Source organism: Cynocephalus volans, chromosome 1, assembly GCF_027409185.1.
Source record: "Cynocephalus volans isolate mCynVol1 chromosome 1, mCynVol1.pri, whole genome shotgun sequence".
Classification (NCBI taxonomy): Eukaryota; Metazoa; Chordata; class Mammalia; order Dermoptera; family Cynocephalidae; genus Cynocephalus; species Cynocephalus volans.
This window is the reverse complement of record NC_084460.1, coordinates 60696587-60717544: the sequence shown is the minus strand read 5'-3', so window position 1 is coordinate 60717544 and position 20958 is coordinate 60696587. Positions and strand designations below refer to the sequence as shown.

Sequence of the window (20958 nt, the reverse complement as noted above, 5' to 3'; positions counted from 1 at the left end):
AGCGAAAAATGCAGGGAGCCAATGTCCAAAGTACGTTTGACAAAATGTATTGAAAATCTTTTCGCCTCTCAGAGAGATTTCATTCCTTCCTGTGGTGGGGTGGGGAGATACAGCTGGAAGGGTTTCCTGGTGCCGGAAATGGCCCGAGTGCCCAGAACAGACCACTGAGGTGACCATGGTTCCTGCTGTCCACCAGGAAGGGAGTGTTTTCTGTATGATCACAAGTATGACACTATAACACCACAAAAGACCAGAGAAAATATCAATGACAGTTACCTCTGGGAGTAGGGATGACTTATTTTTGTTTTAGGCTTTCTGCAGTTCTGCATATTACTGTCATAATCAGAACTACACTAAAGCTGCAAAGCCTGGGGCTTCTCCCACTTGGAAGCATCTGCCAACCGCCACTATTTTAGTTCTAAGGACTCAAAGAGGCACTGCGGCCCATCTCCAGGCAGGGCCCATTCCTAGGACTCCTGTCTTTTCAAGGCACATTTAATCTACTGTCTCATTTTAGTCTTGAAGAGCCATTCTGGTGCCTTAGCCCAAGTGAAATGGTCCTGCAGACCCTGGATAGGGGCTGGAAGGAGCCAGACACAGTGTCCTCTTTTACAGATGGGAATACTGAGGCCCAGAGAAGTGCAGGCACTGCTGCCTACAGATGCAGGAGAACCAGGCATGGACCCAGGGTCCACCCATGCTCCCGATGTAACCACTCCCCCCAGGCCCTCCCCACCTTCATGAACCTCTCCGAGGGTGGGAAGCAGCCCAGGCAGAGGCTGAGCAGGATCCAGCCCCGGGCCACGCTGCTCATTTTGAAGTTCTCTGAGAGCTGCTTGCAGATCTGGCAGTAAATTTCATCTCTGAAAGACACAGACCATGGGGAGGGTGGACTGGGGGCTAGCTCTGGGGGAGGAGAGGAGACAGGGGTGCCTGGGCACACCATCCTCTTGCCCCCTAGGTAGGGTCCCTCAGTACTCTGGCCCCCCAGCCTCCTCACCTCCCAGGACTGTGCCACCTCCGATGTCTCTCCAGGCTCCGTGTCCCCACTCCCTTCAGCCCACCCTTCCATCACCTCGTCCCTCAGGCCCTTGCTCCCTCCCACTCTGCCCCACAACACCCTGGCCCTGTGTGCTTCCCTCAGCCTCTCTGCCCCGGCCCTCCAGCAGCGGGGCATGGCCCTCCAGCAGTGGCGCCCGGGTCTCTCAGCCACAGCCCCGCCCTCAGTAGCCCAGCCTTTGCCCAACCTGATCTGCTCCTTTCCCCAACCCTCCTTCCTAAACACAGCCACCCCCCTCTCCTGCAGGGAAAAGCGTGACTTCATGGAAGAACCCCTCAGACCCTTACCTCCTGACCAGAACCCATCCCCACAGGCTCATGAACTCCTCCCCAACACACCCGGTCTGCTCTTGGCCAAGGGGTCCTCCTGAATCCTTTCCCACAGACTCCAGCCTCTGTCAAACCCCATATATCCAGAGGCCAGTATCTTTCCCCTAATACTCAGTGGTGTCCTGGTAAATGCTTATCAAACATCTCTCCCTTGAAAAAAAGCCTGGACTTGTCGCAGATGCCAATTTCTGTGGTGTCCATGTTCCCACTAAGGCCAATTTCAGCTGCCAGCATGACTTTGCTGACCACAGAGCTGGGTGAAGACAAGCACAGTGGGCTCTGTGAGCGGGGGAGGATCGGCTCCAGCACACCGCCTCCTCCTGCAGGCTACGGGCACCACCACCCACCGCGCACCCACACCGGAAACCTGGGAGTCATCCTCGACGCCTCCCATCCCTCCATCTCCCAATCCCATCGCCGTCCGTCTCCTGCACGTTTTCTCTGAACCCTCCTCTCTGCTCCTGCTGCTGGGGCCATTCCTCATCATCTCTCTCTGGATCTCCGTCACAGCCCCTTCCTGGCCTCCCACCCCCAGGCTCCACCCCACCATGTTATTGCCAGGGAGATATTTCTGGAAGTCAAATATGATCATGGTCCTCTCTTGCTTAAAACTTTCCCCCAGTGCCCATAGGCTTGAATCCAAACTCCATGCTCCACCTGTGAGAATCCACTTAGAATTCCAGACCCTTCAGGCTGTGTCAAGGCTCTGTGACCTGTTTACACTTTCCCTCCTCTGCCTGCTGGGAATACAACCCATAAGTACCAGATTTATGAGGAGATAACACTCAAGTACCAAATACTGGAGGGAATGGAAAAACATGACCATCCTCAAGAGAAAAGACAGCCAATGGAGACTGACCCCAGATGACCCAGATATTGGATTTCCAGAAAAGGTTTTAAAACTACTATAACTCTGTTCGAGGACATAAAGGAAAATATGCTCAGAGTAAATGAACGAACAGAAAATCTTGGCAGAGAAATAGAAGTGTAGGAAAGAACCAAGTGCAAAATCTAGAACTAAAAATATCTCTAAAATAAAAATATTGCTAGTTGGGCATGACAGCAGATTGCGGAAGAAAGAAAAAGACTGGTGAATTTGAAGCTAGATCAATAAAAACTATTCAATCTAAAGAACAGAGAGAAAATGAAAAGAAAGAAAAGATGAGCAGACCCCAGGAACCTGAGAGACAATATACAAAACACATGCATAGGTTTAATTAGAGTGTGAAGGAAAAGAGAAAGAGAATGGGATAGAAAAAATATTTGAAGGAATAATGACCAACAACTTCCAAAATCTGGTTAAAAATATTAAAGTAATTGAATCCCTAAAATACAGTAGTCTGTCCCTTAAAGCAATATACATGTTTCTTGTAATTTGTATGAAAACCCAATTCCTATAAAGCAAATTGTATATGAAGCAAAATACACATAATACGAATGAGGGACTTGCTCATTTACAGGGTGCTGGCACTGAGCCTGCTCTAAAATGAATGTCCAACCCATGATGAGTCTGTTTTCCTAAAACTGGGTTTTACCCATGGATTTTCTTAACGCAGAGCAAATGAAGAGCCCTTGCTGGCCCTAACATCTGCGGTACTAAGACCCAGCCTGCAGGCCCCAGGACAGGAAGCTGGGAGGAGAGGAGGTGTGTTGGGGCCACAGGCTGGAAGCCAGCAAGGGGATCTGAAGCTGTGAACAGGGTGAGGGGCGAGTGGGGACTGACCTGAGCGTGGGCCGCAGGATGGCACAGCCCACAATGAAGTGCACCTTCTCCAAGTTGGACATGGGGCGGTCTGAGATGGCGCCATCAGACTCGAAGGCCTCCTCTCCGATGTTCAGCTGGCTGGCGACCTTGAAGCCCAAAGACGACCGTCAGGATAGCTGTGATTCTCCCCATTTGTCAGGGAGGAAAAGTGAAAGCCTGGAATCCTGGCCAGACTGAGGTCCCCTTGCCTTGGGCTCACCTGGCCTGTGATCCAGGAGGACCGCTTCAGCTTCATGGAGGAGATCTCCTTGGTCACTCTGTCCCTGTGGCTGGGCCTCTGTGGAAGGAGACAGTTCCTGAGGGAAGGTGAGCCTGGGCAGTACTTTGATGATGCTGACCCTACAGCCACCTAGGGTGGGCAAATGTCCCTCTCACCCAGCCACTTCCTGGCCCAATTTACAAAGCCACGTGCAGTGCCTTGTCTTGGCCTCGCTTTATACTCTTGCAGGTGCGCATCGTCATCCTCACTTCCAGATGAGGAAATAGGCTCATGCAAGGCAAGAGACGAGACAAAATCTGTCCAGCCAGTTACCAAAGCTTGTGCCCCTCCTCAGGAAAGCCGTCGGAGGCGGAGCTGGGTCTGAGCCTGGGTGCACAGGACAGCCCCAAGCCATGGTCATTCTCAGGAAAAATTTGGTGGATGAATCAGAGGATGCTCTGCCCACTGCACGTGGAGGTCTGCAGAGGATCAGGGGAGCCCAGGCTGCCAGGCTGGGGCTGAGCAGGGAGGGGCTTGACCCCAGCCTTTAGGGTCTGCTGGTCTACCTAGGCAGAGGCTGCACCTTGTCATGATGGTGTCATAGGAAGAATTTGCTGCCAAAATTAGAGCTAAGTGTAGGACTGGGCTTGGATTGGGATCAGCCTGTGTCCAGGGCCAGGCACCAGCTTTGGCTGGAGAAACGCTAGCTTGCCACACAGGGACTGAACTTGAGACACATTAGCTGGCAAGTTCCGTGAGGGTGGTGGGGCCTGCCTGCTGCTCTGTGAGTGGGGCACATGGTGGGACCTCCTGCACTTAACGTGCCATAAGGAAAACCTCAGATCTGACCTCTGGGAAGCCAGTCCTGCTTCCACCCTCCAGAGGTGCAGGGTGGCTGGGCCACCTCCCAGAGTCCCTTCCCTGAGTGGCTGCCGGCATCCAAGGTGACCTCCCACAGTGATATGTGACTTCCAAGATGAGCCATGGCATCTTCCTTCTGGGGTCACTCATCCTGGGGGAAGCCATGTTGTGCAGATGCTCAGGCAGCTCTGTGGAGAGGCCCATGTAGCAAAGAACTGAGGCCTCCTGCCAACAGCCCTGTGAGTGAGCCATCCTGGGAGTGGACCCTCCAGCCCTGGGTCCACTTGACAGCAACCTCATGAGAAACCCTAAACCAGAACTAATCAACTAAGCTGCTCCTGATCCTCAGAGACTGTGTGAGATAATAAACATGTGCTGGCCGGTTAGCTCAGTTGGTTAGAGTGCACCAAGGTCAAGGATTTGGATCCCCATAATGGCCAGCTAACAACAACAACAACAAAAAAGACTGAAAATGCTCGGGTGCCCAGGCTTGGGAGCTGGGTTCAGCAGGTAATGCCAATGAAAGGGCTTCAGGTCTTGTCTCCCCTTCCCATCCAGCCTCCCCTCCCTGCTGCCCATGCACCACTCACCTGTGCAGCCTCACCGTGCTGTGGACGTTGGGCGCCGCTCTCCCTGCCCAGCATGTCGCGGAGCTGCTGCATCACTGAGCTGCCATGCAGGCTGTTTTTGGCATAGAGCACTGGCTCTGGAAGGTCACCCATGAACCTCAGGATGATGTTCCATACGGCCAGGGAGGACTGGAGAAATGAGACGCACGGCCTGGCTGGAACCCAGCTCCCAACACTGGGACCCACAGTGACCCCAACCCTTCCTTCTTCCCTCTGAACCACAGCTTAGACTTCAGGCTCTGGGGGGGAGGCCTGAGCCCCTGGAAATCAGAGAACCACTGGGTACCGCGCAGTCAGCATCGTCCTCGTGGTAGAGCAATGGGTATCGCAGGGGTCGCTGGATGTGTGTGTGGCTGGCCGATTTCTGGAAGTAAGTTGCAGCAAACTTGGGGAAGGTGTACTCAGCCAGGTCATCCATGTCCTCCTCTGGCTCTTCCACCATGGGGACTGTGTCCAGGTCAACCTCAGGCAGCTTCTGGGTCTTTGCTTCCATATCCTGGGGGCCAGCAGAGGGAGGGACATTGGTCAGCAGCCCTTTCAGATAATAGCCAACCTGTCAGCTAGCCACCAGTGATGTGAGCCTCTCTGAAGGCCAGAGAGCTCAAGAAGGGTCTGCCCAGGTGTCCACCAGGTGCAGTGGCATGTGTCCACTCCCCCTGTGTTGGACACCTTTCCCTCCCCCCACACTCAGGTGGGCTGCCATGTGCTGGCTATCTGGCAGCGTGACCTTGAGTCCCCTGTTCTGCAGTTGTGGGGTCTCTACACTTCCCCCATGCCATACTCCCCACAGAGCAGGGGGCAGTGTTCCTCTGGAGGAGGTGGTCCTAGCCACCCCTACTGCACAGGGTGAAGGGGCAGAGGGGGCCTGAGGCCATGAGCATGGTGAGGGGCAGGGAACCTAGGTCACCAAGTCTCAGGGCCCAGAGCAGGGTGCAGTGGGGGTCTATGGCAGGACCACCCTGGGGACACTGCTGTTCCTGGCCACTCCCCTTTCCTTGCACCACTACCCTCAGACACCCCACCCTTCTGCTGCATTCATTGTCCTCGACCTCAGTTTCTCCAGTCACATTCTGCAGAAGAGCAGCCTCCAAGGTGCTCTGGGGGCTGGGGAGTCAAATATATGCAGGGGATGCTGCATGACTGAGAGCCCAGTACCATTCACATAGTAAAGGCTCTGGGAAGTCTTGCAGCTGAGAAACCTGCTTGACTCAAAAGGGCTTGACCACAGAAACCCATGCTTGCTCCCCTTCTTGCATGACCACCCAGGGCTGCAGCACACCATGGCCACCTGCTCCAACGGCTCCCCCAGCTGTCTCAGCTTCTCAAGGAGCCTAGAGTTTGGCTGAGGTCAGGGACTGGGCAGGTGCTTCCATCCCCTCCTGGGGCTAGACTGAGAACAACAGGCTTGTCTTACCTTGAAGCCCGGCGAGGTCTGGCCCTCCTGCCCCATAATCATGGCAGGGAGGAAGCCGAACACCTTCTCTACCAGCTCTGTGTCGGTGATGGTGTCGTAGATGGACTTGCGCTTCTTGGTGGGGAGGGTGCTTTGGCTCTTCGGCTCTTCGGCTGGGGTGACCAGCAGTCCCTGCACACATCCCACAAGGGAAGGTTATCACAGGCCCAGCTGGGCTCAGAGGGCCCAGCTCTGCCTACCCTCACAGGGCAAGCACCTCACAGAAGCCAAGTAAACCTTGTCTTGCCAGCACTTATCCAGATCAACATATTTTGTGCTAACATAAAAGATTTTAAAACGTCGGCTGACTAGCAATCAACCAGCCAGGGCTTTTCCTTCCCAGAGACAATCAGAGGCCTGGATAGGAGAGGTTTTTGCCTCGTCCCTACCCTCACATGGTCCCTGAGGCACCACCTCAAACTCCAGGACCTCAGAACCCAGCCGTAAAACCACTGCTCAAGCCCACCCACTTCTTTCATTCAAAGGGCATCAAGGTTCCACCAGGAGAGGTCCCTGGGGCCTGAACGAACTAATGCACAGGTCAGACTGCTTTGCAGCCAGGCTGGTGTCACTCGGGGGCAAAAGCACACTGCTGATGTGTCTGTCCTCTCACTTGCTCTGTTCACTGTACTAGTAGTTTGCTCCACAGACCCAACTTTCATCAGTGGAGCAGAGGTAAGCATCATCCTGGCCTCTGGCCTTATCACAACTTCCAAATGAGCCAAGTGAGGAGAAGGAGGTTGGGTCTAGGTAGCCTACAGAGGAAATGGGATCATGCAGAGGTGGGCCTACAAAATGCAGGTGCTAACCCTGCTCCTTATTCTCCCAGCCTCCCAGATGGCTCCCCTTGGCATTTCTCTGTCCCCTGAGCTGTCGTGGACAGCCCAGTAACCAAAGCCTTTGCTCTCCACCATGGAATGGTGGCCTCCTATAGCTAATCTGGCGCAGATTTCCTGTGCCTTTTGAAGGACCAACCATCCTTGCCCAGAAACCATCCCCAAGGCTAAAGGGAAGGGACCAAGGGTCTTGACTTCCAGGTTCCAGGTATAACGCGGTCTTGCTGATCTGATGCCTCGCCCATGCTACACCTTGCGAGCTCCCGGCTGGTGGCCAAGGCTTCCCAGATGGCATGATGGGTCACCGCAGGACTGCCTTTGGACAGGGAGAGGAAAGGCGTGTCTCTTGTGGTATCTAAATTTCAGTCCAGGAGGCACCTCCAAATTTGCCTCCTGAATTCTTGCTGTGTTCTTGAATAACTGGAACAGATTTTAACATCTTGGCTTGAGGGTGGGGACTTTCCAAAGGGGCTTCTAATGAGAACTCTATGTTGCTGCTCACTCTTCCCACCTGCCCTCATCCTCTTGGGCCCCAGCCTGCCCCACCAGCCCCACCTGCTGGGTGATCACCTACACTGGCTTTCTGCCGCTGGAAGCTCTGCCGGGCAGCCATGCCCCTGGCGTGTGCTTGGATGACCACCACTGCCCTCCTCTTGGCCTGGACTTGCTGGCGCACCAGGTAGCCTCTACAGAGGGCCTGCAGCTGGACCATCCTCTGCCACGTGGCCTGGTACTGCCTCGCCAGCCAGCGGCTCCGGGCAATAGCCTGCAGACGCTCAAAGCCCATGAGGATCTGTGGAATCAAGAGGAAGGTGGGCTTATGGCGAAAAGGCCTTCCTGAGGGAACGGAGAGGGGCATTCCCCAAGAGACTTTGCAAATTAGCTGTACAGTCACCTGCTTTTTGGTAATGGGCTGGTGCTAAAATTGTATATACCTATGAGCACGAGCACATTGAGTTATTACATGTAAAGTACTTAGAACAGAGCCTGACAGGCAAATAAGTGCTAAATATGCATTTGCATAATAGCATAAATAATAAAGTGGCCTCCTGGGGGCTATGGACAGAAATAATTGATTCGGATTGGACATGAGTGATTGGATTCCAGAGGCTTTGCTTTTCACACCTGCCAACCTAGTCCAGCCAACTTGTGGGAGGCTAGTACACCTGTGTGCAGGACTGTGGCCAGCTCCATCAGGCTAGTCTCTCAGGGGAGTTTTAAAATGAAAGGGAAATAAGAAATGCATACACACCCACTTGTATGCTGCAAACTTCCCCAGGGCTACAGCAATCCCTGAGTCCCCGGGCTGATCCTCGTTGGCTTCTCAAAGACCAACAAGGTGTCAGCTTAAGGGCTTGGAAGTCACACAGATCAGCACCCAAACTCCTGCTCTACTGCTTACTAACTGCATGTTGTTGGGGAAACTACTTAACCCTTTCATATCTCAGTTCCTTGACTTATAGGGTTGGTTTAGTATTAAAATGATACACGCAAAGCAATAGGCTCCAGGTGCCCTTATTTGTCAGCTACTATTATGCCCTTGTGAGCATGGAATACAGACAGGCCTGGGGCCAGTTTTGCTGATGTGACCATTTTATGTCACAACCACAGCCACATCCACCACAAAGGCAAGTGATCAAGTGAGGCCCAACAGGGCATGGCCAGAGCTGCTCTGTTCATCTGTTGAGCAGATATTCACTAGCAAGTGCCTGCAGCTAAAAGAAAAATTAGAAAGGAGTGCTTGAAACAGAATAATCAATCCATTTACTTCTTTTGTTACCTGCAAGTTGGAAAAAGACCGTCATTAACTCATTTCAGAGCAGGACACCTCAGTCCAGCTCTGGAGATGCTCAGAATTTTGCAGGAGAACATTTTGAAGTCCACAAACCATGAGGCCTGAGACTATGCCAAGACGAGAGTGTGCGGAGTGCTGAGATCTGATTATTCTAAATCTGTATGTCACGTCTGTTAGTGGTTTGATCCTGCCTGAGATGTCTCATTCAGAGAAAGAAACTGAAAAAAATGTGTCTTTTGTCAGACAGTTATCCGCTGCTTCCGCAGGCCCAGCCACCCATGCGAGCTCTCTCACCAATTTGAAATTCTTCCTATTGCAGTAGCCTCTCCACCAGGCCTGGAGGGTCACGGCAGCCCGCCTCTGCCTCAGGAACGCCTTTCTAAAGGGGAAATGCAAGCAAGAGGTGTGTAACAATCCCAAACACTTTAAAGCCTTTGAAAGGAAAAACTCCTTGTGAAAGGAAAAGAGGGATAACAAAATCGTAGGGAAAATTAATTCATACAATACTTTCTCAGAAACCTTTATAGACCAAAAGACCACAGGTAGGTCAGGAACATAAAATCAATGCAAATTTGTGTCTAGTTTTTAAAGTAATCAGGAAATTCTTTCTTGTCCCCTCCCCACCGAAGATCTATGATGGGATAAAACCCATGACCAACTATTTTTTTCTTGCCAGACCCCCTTCCTCTGGCCACTAGCTCAGGGCTGGACATAGAGAGGAGAACCTGAAAACCAGGCTCTGGGGAGGTGGAGATATCCTCAGGCAAGCTTGGGGCATGTAGACATACCTTTTATCTCACATTTAACTAAGTTTTCTTATCACTTCTAATAATTTTTCAGAGAATTTTCTTATGTTTAAAACAGTAGATCTCAACCATATTAAGATAATCTGGAAAACTTTAATATTTATTGATGTCTGGGTCCCACCCAGTCCAATTAAATCATAACCTTTGCTGATGGGTCTAGAATGCACACACAAACACACACACACACAACTCTCCAGGATTCTAATAGGCAACCAAAGTAAACAATTGAATCACCTAAAAATAAAGATTTCTATCTCCTTTCCAATATCTATACTAGTAGTTCCTAACTGGAGGTGATTGTCCTCCAGGGCGCATTTGGCAAGGTCTAGACACATTCTGGTTGTCATGACAGAAGGGGGAATAGGGGAGGGTGTTACTGGCATCTGGTGAGTATAGGCCAGGGATTCTGCTAAATATCCTCCAATGAACAGGACTGTCTCCACAACAAAAAATTATCCAGTCTAAAATGTCCATAGTGCTGAGGTTGAGAAACTGTAATTTCTATTTTTTCTTTAATTTTCTTGTCTAATTGCATTGGCTAAAATAGGCAGAACATGGTTAAATATTAGTGGTGATCACTCCCAAGAAGATGGAGTGGGCACACTTTTCCCCATTTCTCCCGCTAAGCACAACTAAGACCATACACATCATAAAAAGCAAACATAAGAAGATTCTGAAAGGCAGAGAGAAAAAAGCAGACTGACTAGGAATGTCAGGACCCAAGAAATGACATGGTGATAACTTCTCCAGGTTTCCTTTTTGCCTCATATAAACTGGACTACAAGCTGAAGAAGTCAGCAATCCAGAAATGTCAATCGGCACAGACCAAAAAAAGCCCTAAGAAAAGCCTTCTCTTTCTACCCGAAGGATCAGAAAAGGGGCAACTTAGCAAGACAGAAAACTTTTTTTAAAATTTTGACCGGTAAGGGGATTGCAACCCTTGGCATGGTGTTGTCTACACAACGCTCAGCCAGTGAGCGCACAGGCCATCCCTATATAGGATCTGAACCCACGGCCTCGGTGCTACCAGCACCACACTCTCCCAAGTGAGCCATGGGGCCGGCCCAAGACAGAAAACTTTTTAGATAATAACCACTTACTCCAGCAAAACACCACACAAACAACTGCAGTCTCACCTCTACATACACCAGAAAATGCCAAGTGGGGAGCTTGGACTTTCACCTTGCCAGCCTGTAACAAGGTGCCTGCCCCACCAAGGTTGTGTCAGAGAAGGATGAGTAGGAAGCCAGAACTTTCATCCCTGATGGGGGATAAGCTCATCCCTCACAGAGTCAGTAGAGACCACTGGAGAATCCTGGACTTCCACCCCCACCTGGCAGTATGAGGCACCCTTCCTCTCCATGCTGGGGTGGTGTCCCAGGAGACCTAGTGGAGAGTCAGGCCTTCTACCCTCCCCCTGCAGTAGGAAGGACACCCCTTCCCCCATGGTGTCAGAAGAGGCCATGTGGGGGGTACTAACAAGGCACTCGTGGCACTCCAAGCCAGGGTGGTATCAGTGGAAGCCTGCTGGGAAGCCAGAATTCCCATCTTGAGTCAGCAGTAAGAAGGAACTTGTACTTTCCTTCAGAATCAACAGAGGCCATGTGGAGAACTTGGACTTTTACCCACATATGAGAGTAAAAAGGTGGTACCTCCACCTCCCCCTGCCAGAGTGGTGTCAGAGGAAGCCAGCTAAAGCAGAATGTTTAAACAAAGACTTCAGTTCTCACAATACCCAAAATGTTGATGTTTCAATATAATCACATATCATACTAAGAACCAAGAAAATGTCAACTCAAATGAGAAAAGACTATTACCACAGATGCCTACACTAAGATGACAGAGATGTTAGCCATCATAAAAAATGCTTCAATGAGCAATTGTGACACACCTGAAACAAATGAGAAAACAGAAAGTCTCAGAAAAGAAAGATAGAAAGTAGAACCAAATGAAATTTTAGAACTGAAAAACACAATAACTGAAGAAAAACATAAAAACACTCAATGGATAGGCTCAGTAACAGAATGGAGAGAACAGAGGAAAGAACCAGTGCATGGAAGACAGGATGGTAGAAATTCCCTAACCTGAAAAAAAAAAAGAAAGAGAAAACAGACAAAGAAAATGAACGACCTCAGGGACCAGTGTGACTATAACAAAAGATCTAATATTTGTGTCATCAGAGTCCTGGAAGGAAAGGAAAAAGAGGCAGTGCTAAAAAATTAATTGAAGACCCCATGGCGCACTCGGGAGAGTGTGGCGCTGGGAGGCAGCAGCACTCCCGCCGCGGGTTCGGATCCTATATAGGGATGGCCAGTGCGCTCACTGAGCGTGGTACGGCCAGTCACAAAAAAGACAAAAAATAATAAAATAAAATAAAAATAAAAAATTAATTGAAGAAATAATAACTGAAAAGCTTATAAATTTGGCATGAGACATAAAAGAGATTCAAGAAGCTGAGCAAACTCAATACAATATATATCCAAATAAACCCACATCAAGACACATCACAGCCAAACTGCTGAAAACCAAAGGCAAAAAAAAAAAAAATCTTGAAAGCAATAAGAAAAATAACACATCACCCATAGGGGAAAAACAATTCAAATTACATCATACTTATCAAAAATCATGGAGGCAAAAGAAGTGGCACAACATTTTCCAAGAGCTGAAAGAAAAGAACTGTCAACCTAGAATTCTGTATCTAGTGAAATATCCCTCAGGAATAAAGGGGTAAATCAAGACATTCTCAGATGAAGAAAAACTTAGAAAACTAAGAGAACTGGCAGTAGACCTACCCTGAAAGAATGGCTAAAGGAAGTTCTATAAACAGAAAGGAAATTATAAAAGAAGAAACCTTGGAATGTCAGGAAGAATGAAAGAAATTGCAGGGCCGACCCCATGGTGCACTCGGGAGAGTGTGGCGCTGGGAGCGCAGCAGTGCTCCTGCCACAGGTTCGGATCCTATATAAGGATGGCTGGTGCGCTCACTGGCTGAGCATGGTGCGGCTGGTCACAAAAATGACAAAAAAAAAAGAAAGAAATTGCAAGCAATAATATGGGCCAATACAACAGGCTTTCCTCTCCTCTTGAGTTTTCTAATTTTGCCTCTATTGAGGCAAAATTTGTAACTCTGATATAGTTCTAACTATGTAGAGGAAATATGTGAGAAAGTTATATTACAAATGGGAGAAGATAAAAGGACATAAAGGCAGATAAAGTTTCTATACTTTACTCAAAGTGGTAAAATGATGACACCAGTAGGCTATATATACAAGGGGTCTTCAACAAGCTCATGGAAACACTTGCATTATCTTTTAATTCATTTTTCCACAAACTTTTTGAAGTATCCTTGTACATATATATATACATATACACGTGTATGTATGTATGCATAGATAGATACAGCAGGGCTAGCTGATCAGCTCAGTTGGTTAGAGCATGGTACTGAAAACACCAAGATCCAGGGTTTGATCCCTGTATTGGCAAGCTGCAAAAAAATGTGTGTGTGTGTGTGTGTGTGTGTGTGTGTGTGTGTGTGTGTGTGTGTGTGTATGGTAATACCTAAAGCAATCACTTAATAAGCTATAAAAAGATATACACTGTAACAGACGAAATGGAATTCTAAAAAATGTTTAAGTAACCTACAGAAAGGCAGAAAAAAGAAAACAGAGAAGTAAAAAACAGAGAGAACAAACAGAAAACAAAAAATAAAATAGCAGACTCAAGCTCTAGCATATGAGTAATTATATTAAATGTATAAGACCTAAATATACCAATTAAAAGACAGGGATTGGCAGAATAGATTAAAAAACATGACCAAATTACATACTGTCTGTGAGAAACTCACTTAAAATATGGTGATAGGAAGGTTAAAAAAAAAAGAATGGAAATTATATATCATGGAGACAGTAATCAAAATAAAACAGGAGTGGCTATATCAATATCAGATGAAGTGGACTTCAGAGCAAAGAAAATAATCAGAGATAGAGACAGACATTACATGATGATATAAAGTAAATCCACCAAGAAAACATAGCAACCCTAAATGTATATGCACAAAAACCATAGCTGCAAAATATGTGAAGCAAAACCTGATAGAATTAAATGAAAAAGGCAAATCTATAATCATTTATAGTTTAAATAATTGGAGACATCAACACCACTCTCAACAATTGATAGAACAATTAGAAAATCAGCAAGAGTATAGAATTCAACACCACTATCAACCAATAAGATCTAACTGACATTTCAGAACACTCCCAACAGCAGAATATAGTCATGTGCCACATAATGATGTTTTAGTCACTGACAGACCACATGTACAATAGTGTTCCCATAGATTATAATACTGTGTTTTTACTGTACCTTTTCTACATTTAGATATGTTTAGAAACACAAATACCACTGTGTTATCTTGTCTACAATATTCAGTACAGTAGTATGCTGTACCAGTTTTTACAATAGGCTACATCATGTAACCTAGGTGTGTAGTAGGCTATACCATCTAGGTTTGTGTAAGTATACTCTATGTTGTACACATAACAACAAAATGACCTAACGCATTTCACAGAATGTATCACCATTTCACAGACTGTATATGTTCTTTTCAAGTACCCTTAGAACACATACCAAGATAGATCATATCTTAGGCCATAAAGGAGATCTAAACATATTTAATATAATTTAACTCCTACAGAGTGTTTCTGACCACAGTGGAATCAAACTAGAAATCAATAACAGAAAGATAACAGGAAAATCTCCAAACACTTGGAAACTAAACAATAAACTTCTAAATAATCCATGGGCCAAGGAGGAAATCTCAAGAAAAAATTAAAAAATAATCTGAATAAAAGAGAAAATATAATGTATTGAAATTTGTGAAACACCACTAAAGCAGTGCTAAGAGGGAGATTTTTATCACTTTCCATCAGAAAAGAGGAAAATCCTTGAATTAATAATCTAATCTCCCACTTCAAGAATCTAGGAAAAGAAGAGCAAAATATACCCAAAGTTGTAAGAAGAAAGGAAACAATTAAAAAGAGAAGAAATCAATGAAATTAAAACAAAACAAAACAAAAAACAGAAAAATAAATGAAACCAAAAGGTGGTTCTTTCAAAAGATCAATTAGATTGACAAGCCTAGCAAGACTGACGAAGGAAAAAAAAGAGAGAGAAGACACAAATTGCCAATATGAGGCATGAAATGGGGGATGTCATTATAGACACTGCAGACATCTAAAGGATAATAAGGGAAAACTACGAACAACTCTACACACACATTTATTTGACAACTTAGATAAAATGGACCAATTCCTCAAAAAGCACAAATTACCACAACTCACTCAACGTGAGATAGAAAATTTAAAAGGCAAAAGATTTATACGATCTGAAGAGAAACCAGAGTGTGTGAGATAGAAAATTTGAATTGTCCTATAACTATTAAGGAATTTGAGTTTATAATTTAAAAATCAACATAACAAAATCTGGTTTTGCTGGAAAATTCTACCAAACACTTAAAGAAGAATTCACACCAATTCCACACAAACTCTTCCAGAAGATAGAAGAGGAGGAAACATTTCCTAATTCATTTTATGAAGATAATGTTACTCTGATGAAGCCAGACAAAGATAATACAACTAAAAAAAACTTCAGACCTCATGAATATTGATGTAAAAATACTTAACAAAACATTAGCAAATAGCATTCAACAACATAAAAAGGAATTACACACTATGACCAAGTGGGGTTTACTACAGGATGCAAGGCTGGTTCCATATTTAAAAAAATCTATCTTTGTAATCCACCAAGTTAAAAGGCTAAAGAAGAAAAATTGCACAATCGTTATCAACTGATGCAGAAAAAAACTGACAAAATTCAACACCCATTCATGATAAAAACTCCCAGAAAACTATAAATACAAGAAGGTTACTCAACTTGAGAAAGAGTATCTACAAAAAACTCACAGCTAACATTATACTTAATGGTTAGAGACTGAATGCTTCCCAGTAAGATATAGAACAAAGCAAAAATGCCTACTCTCATCACTAATAATACCGGAAGTTCTGGCCAGCGCAATAAAGCAAGAAAAGGAAATAAAAGACAAACAGACTGGATAGAAAGAAATAAAATATTCCTATTTGCAAATGACATGTTATCTAAATAGAAATTTCCAAGAAATCTATAAAAAGTGAGTTCAGCAAGGTTGCAGGATACAAAATCAACACACAAGAATCAATCTTATTTCTATATACTAGTAATGACCATATAGATGTTTAAATTAAAAGTACAGTACCATTTATAACCCCTCAAAAAATACTTAAGTGTAAATCTAGCCAAACATGTACAAGACCTGTATGCTAAAACTACTCAACACGGATGAATAAAGTTGAAAATGATCTAAATAAATGGAGTGAGATATTGTGTTCACAGATTGGAAGACTCAACATAGTAAAGATGTCAATTTTCCCCAAAACGCAATACAGCATAATTGCTATAAAAAATGCCAGAAAGATTTTTTTGTAGATATAGATAAGACCATTCCCAATTTGTGTGTGTGTGTGTGTGTGTGTGGCTGGACAGTACAGGGATTAAATCCTGGATTTTGCTGTTATCAGCACCATGCTCTAACCAAGTGAGCTAACTGGCCAGTCCAACAAGATCATTCTAAAATTAAAATGGAGGGCTGGCCCGTGGCTCACTTGGGAGAGTGTGGTGCTGGTATCACCAAGGCCACGGGTTCGGATCCCTATGTAGGGATGGCCGGTTAGCTCACTTGGGAGAGCGTGGTGCTGACAACACCAAGTCGAGGGTTAAGATCCCCTTACCGGTCATCTTTTAAAAAATAAAAATAAAATAAATAAATAAAATTTAAATGGAAATGCACAGAAACTAGAATAGCTAGAACAATTTTGAAAAAGAAGAGTGTGAGAAATCAGTCTACGCAGCTTCAAGACATTATATAATGACAGTAAACAACACGCTATGGCATTGTGGAGGGATAGACAAATAAATCAACAGAAGAAAATAGAGAACCCAGAAATAGACTCATACAAATATGCCCAACTCATTCTTGACAAAAATGTAAAGCAGTTAATTGAAGGAAGAATGGAATTTTCAATGAATGATGCTGAAGCAAAATCCACAGGAAAAAAACTTACAAAGACTAAGTCTCACAACTTATACAAAAATTAACTCTAAATAAAAATAGATCATGGACCTAAATGTAAAATATAAAACTATAAACTTTTAGAACAACACAGGGGAAAATCTTCAGGTAAAGAATTCTTACACTTGACACCAAAAACATGATCAATAAAAGGGAAATTTGGCAATTAGACTTTATTAAAATTAAAAACTTTTGCTCTGCAAAGACCCTCTTAAAAGGATGAAAAGATGGTGGGGGGAGGAGGGGAAGAGGAGCGGGTAAAGGGACATGAAAATCAACTACAATGTATATTGAGAAGTTAAGACAAAAAAAAAGAGGATGAAAAGACAAACTAAAGACTGAGAGAAAATATTTGCAAGCCACACAGCTGACAAAGGACTACTATCTATAATATATAAACATCTCAAAACTCAACAAAGAATCCAATTAGAAAATGGGCAAGTAATACGCACAGACATTTCAAAGAGGTTATGTACATATGGGGTACGTACACATGGGGTACGTACACATGGGGTACGTACACATGGGGTACGTACACATGGGGTACGTACATATGGGGTATGTACATATGGGGTATGTACATATGGCAAAAAAGCACATGAAAAGATGATCAACATCACTAGCCTTTAAGGAAATGTAAAGTATAACCACAATCAAATATCACCGTACACCTATCACAAAGGCTCAACTAAAAAATAGTAACAACATCAAATACCGGTGAGGATGCAGAGAAACTAAGTCATATGTGGCTGGTGGGAATGTAAAAGGTACAGCCACTCTTGAAAACAGTTTTGTGATTTCTTAAAGAATGAAACATATAACTACCACATGACCCAGCAATTGCACTCCTGGACATTTATCCCAGAGAAATGGCAACTTAGTTCACACAAAGACCTGTATACAAGTGTTCACAGAGCTTTATTTGTAAAAGCCCAAACTGGAAACAGCCCAGATGTCCTTCCACAGGTGCATGGTTAAACAAGCTGTAGTACATCCATGCTATACAACACTCCTCAGTAACAAAAGGAAACAAAATGTTGATGCATGCAACAACCTGAATGAATCTCCAGAGAAACATGTTGAGTGACAAAAAGGCAATCCCACAGGCTATATGCTGTATAATTCTATTTAGATAACATTTCTGAAATGGCAAAATTATAGAAATGGAGAACAGATTAGTGTTTGCCAGAGGTTAAGCAAGGGCTGGGGGTGGGAGGGAGGTGGGTGTGACTATAGAAGGACAGCACAGGGGGTCCTGGTGGGGATGGAATGTTCTGTATCTTGACTGTTCCCATGTCAATATCCTGGCTGTGATGTACTATAGTTTTGCAAGATGTTACCACCGGGGGAAGCAGGGTGAAGAATGCATGGGGATCTCGCTGTGTTATTTCTTACAACTGTACATGAATCTACAATGATCTCAAAATAAAAAGTTTAATTAGAAATGTGTCAGCGTCAGGGTGGCCAGCCTGCGTCGCCTCTGAAGGTGCTGGGAATAGTGCATCTATTGTGTCCGGTGCGTCACTGCTCAGTCTGTGCTGCCTGTTGTCCTGAGATCAGTATCACTGGGACTTGGCCCTCCGAGCTGGCCTCTGGCTTCCTAGCAGGAGAGGTGTCTCTCCAACCTGTGGGCCACAGCGCCTGCCTCCTGATCCCACTCGCTAGTGCCCACATTCTCTATTCCCCTGGGTTGCCTGCTTTCTCCGTTTGCTCCTGGCTGGGTTTCCAGCCCTTCCTACGGTTGGTGATGAGCAGAGGGGATAGCTCACGGAATCATGCAGCCAAGCTGTGGGGCTGCAAACCTCTGGCTGTGGTGAGGGTGGGGTGAGGAGGCAGCACTGCAGATTTACTGAAACTGAAGTTCACGTAGAGCTCTCTTACGGACCAGGGAACTGAGGCAAATTCAGGGATTTCTCCCCTCCACAATCAAATTACCTCACAACGCAAACCCACACGCTCTCTAAGATGACTGAAGTAGGACGTGGTAATGCAGGTGAGGGCTGAGCTGACTATCATTTGGCTCACATCTCTCATTTACAGAGTGGTTTTAGTTTTCTCCACACATTCTAAGAACCTATTAGAATTCTCTGGCCAACTCAGGCTGCAATATCCCTGGTCAGGAGGACTTGAGAGATCATATGCCTCCATTACCCCCAGGGAAGGACCAGCAGAAACTTGTGACCCTGTTTTGTGGTCTGCAGGACTGCCCAGAGGACATGATGGGCTGGTGAGCGCTGGGTGTGGGGCGGGGGGGGGGGAGCGGAGGCTGGCACCTGTATTTGTAACCCCTCAGGACTCTCTGGATGTTGACTGCTGCTTGGTCCAGGACGAGGCTCCTCTGTATCTCCAATTGAGTGTCCTGGTGATGCTGGGGATGGGAGAGAGGTGATCACACAGTTGCTGCCTGCCCTCCCCCTACCCTCTTGCCTGGGGCCAGGCTCTGTCTCCAGAGGTCAGCGTCTCCCAGTGGGGCAAGCCGGAGAAGTTGTCCTCAAATTCACCCTGGTGTGGCTCAGAGAAAGGAGCTGCAAATACACTGTCCACCCCGAGCCATGAACTTCCCATTTTAGCTCTTTCTTCCTGCTAATTCAATCTAGCAACCTTCAATTGCTGGTGATGCTTGCACAAGCCTCCTAAGCCTCCTAAGAATGAGTCACTTCATGGGGGTGTCAATACACTGAATCCTTCCACCAAAGTGCCAGCTACTCTAGGGCTCTGGAGGGGCTGAGCCTCCCCAGTGGGACAAAGCCCCTCGTGCAGGCTATGGCTCCTGGCATGATAGTGACCTGCTCTTGGGACACTAGGGGATTGCCCTGAGCTCCCTCGTGCTCTGGTTCTGTGGTTTACAAGCACCTACTCCTTATCCTCGTCCTGCATGCCCTCTCTCTGAGAAGCCTCCTGGACTTCCCTGTGCTCCCCAGTCTTGCTTTCCTCTAAGTGTGACTTTATATAACCAGAGGTGCCCCAAGGGTGGGGGCATGCCCAGAGCAGGCGCCCAGTGGCATCAGCTGGGGTGAGTGTATGGAGCTGAGTGGACCAGTCCCTCATGCTCCAGGAGGCTGACAACTAGCTGGTTCCTCAGGGTCTTACCTTCAGGAAGATTTTGGTCTTCCCCATTTTCCAGTCTTTGTCTGTCCCCAGGCACCTGTCTGCGATGTGCAGGGTCATATGGCGGAACTTGTCTTGCAGCTGCCATGGAGAAAGCAGGGTGGCTCAGTGCGAGGTGGACCAGAGACCCCAGCTGGGGGCTGGGGGCTCCTTGAGGGTTTCCTGGGGGCACCCCGCAAGGTGGGGGTGAGGGGAGAGAGGGGAGCACTCAGGGCCAGGATCCCGAAGGCAGGCTTTGAGGGGTCTGGAGCCCCAGCACAGCCATTGGACACTTGGCCCCAGGCCAGCCCAAACTAGGATGGCTGAGGGTTCGAGGAAGGGTAGGAAGGACTCCCTGCCCCAATAGCTCTCAGCCAGCTCAGCCTGCTGACATTCTGCGTGTAGGACAGGGTAAGGGTTTGCTGTGGAACTGCTGACATCTCCTAGAACAAACAGATGCAGCCCCCAGCGGGAGCCAATCCTCCCCTTCACAGCCCTGGGAGAGTAAGAGAGGAGGGCTGGAGGAGAGAAGCGAAGGAGGGGCCCCCTCGGAACTGGGGGCTGGAGGTGCCCAGAGCCAGAGGCGGTGGTCCCAGGCCGGCTGACAGGCGCACCTGCGTCCGCTGGGCGCCGGGAAGCAGCACGTGGAACCGCTGCAGGAACTCCTGGAACGTGTAGCGCACGGGGAAGCCCATCTTGCGGATGCGCACGGTCTCCATCATGCCCGAGCAGCGCAGCTGCCGCACGCACAGCGCCCGGTCGAAGAGCTGCGGAGACGCAGGCGCTGAGCTCGGCCCGCCCGGCCTCCCCGCCTGCCCAGGACCCCACTCCGCGGTCCCCGAGGACGGGCGGAGCTACACCAAGGCTTGATGGGCTCAAAATTACATTTTGAAGAGAGTGGTCTCTGAAAAGTCTAAAGTATTTGCAGGGAGAGAAAAGTCGATAACATAGAAACTACGACACCCACAAGAACACA

General features: G+C 47.0%; 1 protein-coding gene across 1 annotated transcript in view; it reads right to left on the bottom strand.

The window, feature by feature from the left end:
• Nucleotides 1-20958, bottom strand: part of MYO7B (myosin VIIB) — a 70330-nt gene that overhangs the window by 15445 nt on the left and 33927 nt on the right. The window contains exons 16-25 of the mRNA XM_063093895.1: nucleotides 20597-20749; nucleotides 19986-20084; nucleotides 19169-19263; nucleotides 9222-9306; nucleotides 7707-7925; nucleotides 6258-6428; nucleotides 5130-5339; nucleotides 4805-4972; nucleotides 3113-3240; nucleotides 737-863 (exon numbers count right to left, since the gene is read on the bottom strand). Of these exons, the coding sequence (XP_062949965.1) occupies nucleotides 737-863; nucleotides 3113-3240; nucleotides 4805-4972; nucleotides 5130-5339; nucleotides 6258-6428; nucleotides 7707-7925; nucleotides 9222-9306; nucleotides 19169-19263; nucleotides 19986-20084; nucleotides 20597-20749 (1455 nt within the window). The remainder of the gene's footprint in view (nucleotides 1-736; nucleotides 864-3112; nucleotides 3241-4804; nucleotides 4973-5129; nucleotides 5340-6257; nucleotides 6429-7706; nucleotides 7926-9221; nucleotides 9307-19168; nucleotides 19264-19985; nucleotides 20085-20596; nucleotides 20750-20958) is intronic.